The sequence below is a fragment of the Lycium barbarum genome, chromosome 10, assembly GCF_019175385.1.
Source record: "Lycium barbarum isolate Lr01 chromosome 10, ASM1917538v2, whole genome shotgun sequence".
NCBI lineage: Eukaryota > Viridiplantae > Streptophyta > Magnoliopsida > Solanales > Solanaceae > Lycium > Lycium barbarum.
In genome coordinates this window covers 119,756,748-119,765,510 of record NC_083346.1, presented here as the reverse complement: position 1 = coordinate 119,765,510, position 8,763 = coordinate 119,756,748, and the positions used below count along the sequence as shown (strand labels likewise).

Here is an 8,763-nt window from a genome sequence, read left to right as displayed (position 1 = left end):
AATACAGCCAAACAATTTTTCACGCGTCTCGTATATTTCTATGGATACTTGATAGTGTCTTCTATCAACACAAAATGTTAGGTAATGTCAACATCCTTGCCTATGGCAATCCCAAGTGATGGCCTGAGTTTAAAGTCATGGTTAAACATGATGTTTGCTTGATAAAATTAGTTAAGAAATAAGTTGCGCCCTTGCTATCGGTTATAATTTTTGTCATGATAGTAATCTCTTGATTCTAACATGTATCAAGTAATTCTGGCTACCAATTTTGACTTTTTATCTCATATCATTGACCACTATGACACACTTTTGTATGTATAGCAATATGTACTTTAAGTTTTATCACTTCCATATAAGTTAATATTTCCCTTTTTATGTTTGAACAAAAGAAAAAAAAACAAATTATTTATCTTGTTATGATTAGAAAAAAATTGGACCGGGATAAAAAGTTGTTTTAATAGATTATAGTCCTGAAATCAGCCATCAATATTTCTGATAAGATATACTATACCTATATAATATCGTCTGGGATGCGGCCCTTCCTCATATTCTCTATAATTATGGAATACTCCGTGCACCTCCTTTCATGATTAGAATAGTATTAGCCAACACTACAAGGTAAAATCTACTAGTATATAAGAATTGCAATCTCAATTGTGCAAAAGTCTCATAAATCGAACAAGCAAACGCCTTTACTAAAAGTGATTGGTTGAACAAACTTCCAACATCGGCTGTAACAAAGGTAGACCAAAACTCCTAGCTAGTAATTGGTTTCACATGTCCACCAAGGTGGTGGCTCCCTTCTGCTCATGATTTTGAACATTTGCACTTGTTTCAATCTTTTCCTTTCTTGTCTGTACTGTCACTGTATTAATTTTCTGTGTCATCATACTATAGACCCTTGTGATCCGGCTTTTTTTCGGACTCCGCGTATAGTGAAAGCTTAATGCACCGGATTGCCTTTTTTTATACATTGCTTTATGTATATGAGAAAAAAAAAAAGAGATAAATATGAAGAACAGATGGTATTTCTACATATAGCCTTTCGTCTCTTTTAGAGTTTGAATGTATATGTGTGTGTAAATAGGGAACTAACATTGTTAATCTCTCCAATATGATACAATCCTGATTTTGATTTTTGTAATTTTCTGGTTAAGCATATTTTAATCTTCAATCAATCTGTATGTGCACTTTTGATCTCTCCAACTTTAAATCTTTACAAATTTAATGAATTATTAAGGGAAATCATTCATTTATCAATGTGTTATGTTAAGTTTGTACTATTACTCCATATTTGAGGGTAGTATGATTTTTCAGAAAAAGTAATATGTTAAGTTCGTTCCGTTACTCCATATTTAGTGTGTACTAAGTAGTAAATAAAGTTATAACCAACACATATAGTCATTCACTAATAAAGAAATGGAGCTGCATTTGTGAGGGAACGTTTTGCCTTTCAATGTGGGACTTTCCGGCGCGAATGCGAATTTAATCGGGCTTCAATACGGATATCGAACACCGGGTGCGAAACCAAAAACAAATTCACTCATAAAGAAAGAAAGTAAGTAAAGGAATCTCTCAAAATTTTGAAAAAATAAAGATAGGAAAAATCAAGTGTTGGGACAATGCAATGAGAAGCCCTATTGTTTTGTCAGCATCATGTCCATTATATGTGGGGACTTTGAATTATTTCAACTCAATTAGTGAGAAAAAAAGAAAGAAAGAAAGAGTGAGGGGTTGGGAAGAAGAAAAAAAGGGTTCTCTTGGATCCTCTTGTTTTGTAAAAAGGGTGCTCTAGTACCCAAGTAAATGCCCTTTTTTCTTACCTACTTTTGACTCCATGCATGTGTCTCTAGAAATGTTTGACTATCATAATTTAACCCTTACTTTTACTTAGCACTTTTCCTAATTCCTACACCCGTGTTTTTAATTAGGAGTTTAAATTTTGTATACTGATAATATATAATTTTTTTTGGAGTTTAAATTATATAAATTGTTAGCGAAATATTTACACTATTAGGTCACCAATAAAAATTTTGAAAGTAAATTTCTTTAAAATGTGGATTAATTTTGAAAATAATGAGTAGAAGCATAACTATATTACAAAGCTCTTCCCAAAGATATCTTCATTGAGGAAAGTTGGTCAATGGATATAAAATAATGTTTAGCAGAATCTCTGTTACTCCCTAAAACAAGTAAAGGACATACCTTTAGGATTATAATCATTAGGTTCTGTGAAGAGTAGCCACATAAGTTTACTTAATTAAAAAGTACTAGCAATAGAACCACATTCTTTACTTCATACCTTCAATCATAGCATTCTAAAACATCTAAAACTATATAACAATATACTGACAAAATTTCACTCCACTTGTTGTAGAATTACATCGCATTTCTCTCAAAAAAAAAAAAAAAAATCAAGAGCATTCGCTTTACATAATTTAATTATAAGCTAGCAAATATTGGGACCAAATCCCACAAAACCATTTGCTCCATCAAAAGAAATTTGGATGCCTTCTTGTTGGATATTTCCTATTATAGAAAGCCCTGATGGTGATGGAGCAAATGCAAAACAGAATGTACCCTTGTCATTCACTGGAATTAGAAAGTTCCTAGCTGGAAGGGTAAAAATTTGACCACCCGAAAGGAAGAACGAAACGGTTGGTACCCGAACCATCACGAACCCGTCTAGGTCATAACACGTGTCGAATATCGAGACGGCTGGTGCCCGAGGAAGGCTCGCGGTTTCGGCTACAAACGCATCACGAAATGCCACGTACGCCTCAGAGGGCAATCGTGTCACGGCCGTCCCTGTATCCATAACCACTCCACCGTCTCCGAGCTCGGTTATCTTAAACACGTCTTCCGATATCGGTACTCGAACACCTCCTATTCCAAGACCCGATAACCCGATATAGTAAAAACTCGGGGTCAGTGGATTTCGAATAAGCGGGACCCATGCCGCACCCACGGGTAATACCCCGCGACCGAACTCGAGCGACCCATTCGACCCGGTGCCCCGGCTCACCAAACAATAACTAAATGCCCCACCCGTTTGCCCACCAAGTTGGCCCACAAGTGACATGGACCCACCACCAAGGCCCAATAAGCCAGCAGCTGCAGTAAACATGCCACTATTACTGTGTCCACACCCAATAGCCACATTTCTAACCATAGTGTGGCCAAATGTTAAAGTCTCAATAGCCATTGTACCTTTAGTATATGAACCATCACCATACATGACTTCATACTTGCACCGACCCGCATGACAACCCGAATTCTCTACCCGGTCACAAACCGACGACCCGCAAGGCACCCCGGTAAACGACACGGAAAGAGACGGGTCGAATACCGGGTCGGATTGGCTATAACACTTTGTACAAGGCTGGCATTGTACCCAAACAATATCACTACCAGAATCAAGGACCACATATTGGTTCCTAGCTGGACTACCTACACCAATCCTAACAAAATATTCTCCACTTCCTTGGTCCATACCCGAAACTATATCCGACCCGAATTCATTGACCCCGTACACGTCACTACCACTTATTCTTTTAATGAGACTAGACACCCTTCTCAAATCTCTTTCCATTCGACCCTCAAAGACTTTGCTAGTATTATAAGTGAAACTGGAAAAGTGTAGTTTGTCTCTATGAATGAGCTTGAGCTTCCAGTTTCCTTGTTCTTCTACATTTTCATCATCAACATGATGAAAGTCTTCTTGTTCTTCATATGGGGTTTGGGTTTTTGTATCTAAATATTGGGCAATGGTTTCTTTCACATTGAAGATTTCATGAGTTGAGTTCTTGGTTTCACTTGAAGTTGCATTTGTGGTAGTAGAGAAAATGAGCACAATTAGCAACACTAGTGTTTTTTGTAAAGGGACAAACATTTCTTGGTTGTTTAAATCTTGGGAGGTGAAGTTGAGAGATTTTATTTGTTTAAAGATTTTGGGATGTGAATAAGATAAAGGTCTGAGAGGGGGTATGTGGATATGTGTGTGTGTTTGGGGGGCGGGGGGGTTGTGGGGTTGGAGAAGAGACTTTTGGCCCATTTTTTGGAGGGTGAGAAGAAATAATTGAATGATGAAGTTTCATTTATGTGTTTCTTAGCTTCTATGTATAAGTATTTTTTTTTGTTTCGCATTCGGGTGTTGTTATCTGTATTGGGATTTAATTAATTTAGAATTTGCGTCAAAAAGTCTCACATTAGGGGTGAGTGTTTTCTACCAATGACGATTACATAATCAGAGCTCGAAATCTAAATTTTTGTATAAAGATAGAGGAGAATTTACCACTTCACTACTACACTCAATGGTTCTATATTACACACATGCACCCAATAGTTATATACATTCATTACAAAGTTATGGAACATCAAACAAGATTGTGTCTTCTTGCCAAGCTTATCAAAGAGGACATACGACGTCATTCTCTTAGGGGTATAACTGAAAATTGTAAATATTTATTGGAAGCCAACAGGACCACCGGCAAACATATTTGGAAAGAGTCTAATCAATATGTAGATTTTCTGGTGAATGAAGGTCATAAACATGAAGAAAATTAAATAAGCTGGGAGAATAGGCTAAAGGAAATGAAGTTTCTCCATTTGAACCGTGTGACTTAAGAGATATTTAAGAATCCAATTTAGTCAATTTTTAATGTACCAAAATGAATGTATGTCTGCGTGTGTATGTAACAATATTTATCACAATTTGCATATTATCAAATTATGTGTGTTAACTGAATATATTTTAAGAAAGTAATGTTAGTAAATAGAAATCTAAACTCTTTATATTTAATGGTTTTGGGTAGTTATGAATTTGGGAGGGAAGTGTCTTTTGCTGTCTGCTGAATATTATATACCTTTACTTGTTCTTCATATAGTAGAACAAGTATATAAATGCCATTGAGAACATTATAATGTTCTCGAATTATTTTGTAGTTTTGACTTTCTATTTTATTTTAATTAAAAAGAAAAAAATTGAGTTAGTCTAATAACTTTGGTCTTGCTCGATTAATGACCATCAAAAGTAACTAGGACTAACAAAATAAGACGCAAACAAAACATTTTCTTTCATGATTAGGCGCAGGATTTAAACATGTAAAAGGTTTTAGGTTGAAAGTATAAAATATAGGACCGGACAAAACCGATAAATTGTGTTAAAATCTTACACATTATTAGTGTTTTTATCTGTAATAATAGGTTATTAGTTATCATTTCTATAAGCTTTTCCAGTAATATTTATCATAGAGATCAATTTATCAGTATTTACCTTATAAATAATTTAATTATGTAAGTATTTTTTACATTATAGGCACGTTAAACTTAAATTCCATGAGAAATTGTATAATAAATCACTGTTAATTTTCTTAATCGCCCAAGTTTGGAAAGCATTCCTTATTTAACTATTATGATCACTTCATTTGGCCATCAATTAACCCTTTGGACTAGGGGCGGAGCCAGGTATGGCTCAGGGGTTCGAACGAATCCCATTCGGCGAGAAATTACACTATTTATATACGATTAAAATTAGGTTTTATGTTATATTAGATGTTAGAAACTTTTTTTTAGCTTTTTTGTGTGTCTACTCTTTGTATTTTGAATACTTAAATTAAAATCTTGATTCTGCCATTACTTTGGACAATTTGTTGGAAAAAATAAAAAATGCATTTTGTTTAAGAAGGTGACAAAATGATTACCTCAGTGTGATGGGTCGTTTGACTATATAGAGATTCTCCACGCATGTTTACATATTTCTCTCTCTATTAAAATTATAAGAATGCACGAGAAAAGGTTATTTAAAAGTGAGAAAAATAAGCACACGACAAAAGACTAATTACTTAAGGTTAACATATTACCTAGTCAAAGTACCATATGAATTTGAAAGATATTCACTTCTCTAACTTTTCATCTAAAACAACATTGTATTTTTATCTCATCTTATCATTTATCTAATGTTAATGACTATTTTGAGTTTTGCGTTAAAAATTTATACTTTGAAAGTAAAGTGCTCCAGGGTCTAATTATCAACTTCGTCGGGTCTGGCAAATTAGGAAAGAGAGTGTAATTATCACTTCATCGGGTCGAGCAAATTAGGGGTGATAAATGTACGATTTGGGTTGAATTTGAGTAGGTCAAAATGAATCGAATCAATAAAAGCATCTACAATATATACGAATTCAATTCGAACAAATGAAACTATTACTATAAAGAGGTTTGACCATAAAGAGAATGAAATTATACTATTGTGCACTTTTCGTGAAATAGATGAAGTTAAGCTTTTGCTAGCTAGCTTTCAAAATGTAACTGAGGCATTTACAGAAAGTATATAGAATAATGAGTTTCCTCATCTCCAATAAATCAAATTGTTACCCAACTAATAACTTAGTTTATGATGTTTTAACTTAGTTTCTGATGTTTTAACTTTACATGCACCAAAATATCTTAGTCATACTTTTTTCCCCTTCAATTTAAATGGCATAGCAAAAACACACACTATATTGTTTGATATTGGTAAGGTCTCCGGTTTAACATGAAATATGAAGACCCTTAAAAATTATAGAAAAACTGTAATTTCTTCTCTCTCTCTCTTTCTTGCTTTATTTTGGAAGAGTGGAGGGACCAATTATGTGTAAAAGGGTTGATGATCAAGTCTCAACTTCTTTTTACAAAGGTCGATTACTCATCTTTTTTTTTTCCTTAACTATTTTAGTTTTCCAATTTATTGAGTTTTAAGTCCCCACAACTCAAAATAGCCATCTAATTAATAACAGATGGAGTCGCCACTTTTCTGACATGTACAACTTTTTTCACTAATATTTCATTGTGGAGTGTTCTTTAACCACTAAAAAAAAAAAAAATCTACAAATGTTGACATGTTGTAACCCGTCAATATAGACAGGAGGTTTTGGCTCTAACCTAATACCCCTATAACCATATTATATCATGATATTGTTAATATATAAGGATCAAACAATTGTTTTCTTAAATAATAATCTTCTTAACGTATATCCTAATTGTTTATGTAAAATGTGCTTTGTGATCGCATTTTCAACAAATTCCTAACGTGTAATTTTGTTTCCAAGAAAAATGGAGGAATTGATATTCAAATTTAAGTTATTAACCAAAAATAATATTTTGATCATTATATATTGAACTTGTAATGCAAGGGTACTCTGTAACCTGATCCTCGTGATAAGTCGATACAACATCTCAACACTTTGATGAATATAATGAACTCAAATTTGCAAGTTGTCACCTATTATAATTGTTTATACGATGTTTTTTGTTTCGTCTAGTTAAGGTATTTTGACTTAAAACAACGATTTCTCTTTTACCCCTTTGACTTAAACAGTAAGTTGTCTATAACCAGATTAAAAAAAAAAAAAAGGTAAAAAAGAATCTAAAAAGAGCAACAACAGTTGGAAATCTTTTGTCAAATCAAATATCAAATTCGTCGACACCTCTGGGCTTTGTCTCCTCATTTGTCTATCTATCTCTGTCTCCCTAGGTATCACGTTAAAGTTCCTTTTTAGGCTGGAAAATTGGAAATTATTGAGCTCACTAAAATATTAATGTAGTTATATAACGTTTTATCTCATAGAATATGATCTTGACATTTATAAAATTTCAACTCATTGCTTTCTACCAGCTGTTTAAATTTGTAAAATCTACAAGAACTTCTTTAAACGTATGTGCTTCAACTCTTTAACTATTATCTCCATCTCAATTTATGTGATACTTTTTGCTTTTCGAGAGTCAATTTGACTAAATTTTAAAGTTAAATTGAATTAGATTAACTCAATATTTAAGATTACGATTTATATATTTGAAAAATATATGAAAAGTACTATGAGGTGCAACTTTTCTCATATCAATTTGGTGAAAAAATACATCTTAAAATATTAGTCAAAAGTCAAGTAGTTTGAATTTCGGAAAGTAAAAAATACTACATAAATTGTGACAGAGAGAGTATCTCACTGAACGTTAAATTATTATGCTTCCATTTCTCTTGGGCAGAATTATTAGTATTGACTTAATCGATAATCACCTATTAATTCTTTTATTTCGAGTAGTAGTCAAAGAGTTGATATATTAAAACTTTGAAATTCCGCGAACGCATTTTTTGTAGTCTTAATATTTAACGTCAATACAGAGACAAAATAACATCGCACATTTCTTGTAATAGTGTTTGAACCCTTCAACCATTAGGAATTTTCTAATCATCTTAAGCAATGTATATAGTTATAAACCTAATGACTATAGAAGCTATGCGCGCGCTGCGCACGGGCTCAACATTTTGGATTATAATGTATCTAGATGTATGTAGCTATGTTTGAATAGTGGTAATATATATATATATATATATATATGTATGCATTGCTAGTAAACATACATAAGTTTGTACTGTTTTTATGCATACACACACATTATGTTCAAAATACGATTAATATAACATTGTAATTTATGTTTTGTATCCAAAACTTTATTATATTGGTGTTTGCTACGAATACTGACTTTCCAGAATTGGTTATCCAATTGAAAGATTTGAAATACACTTTCTCCTACCTAGTTTCATGCCATCATCTCTTTTTAATCAATAACACTGAAAAGCGCTTTCATGTGTTAGCATCTGGTGTAGTCCTAAATTTTTAAGTATAGACCAACTTCATTATTTTAAGAAAATATGTGTATACGTTTCTTGACCGTTTATAATTCGTCTGCTCGATGTTATTCCTCATTATTTGTGTGAGACGTATG

At 33.0% G+C, this 8,763-nt stretch overlaps 1 protein-coding gene across 1 annotated transcript; it reads right to left on the bottom strand.

The window, feature by feature from the left end:
- Positions 1 to 2,271: 2,271 nt before the first annotated feature.
- Positions 2,272 to 3,999, bottom strand: LOC132615827 (protein ASPARTIC PROTEASE IN GUARD CELL 2-like). The gene has a single exon (XM_060330416.1). The coding sequence runs from the start codon at positions 3,890 to 3,892 to the stop codon at positions 2,450 to 2,452; it is 1,443 nt and encodes a 480-aa protein (XP_060186399.1). The 5' UTR covers positions 3,893 to 3,999; the 3' UTR covers positions 2,272 to 2,449.
- Between the last annotated feature and the right edge of the window lie 4,764 nt (positions 4,000 to 8,763).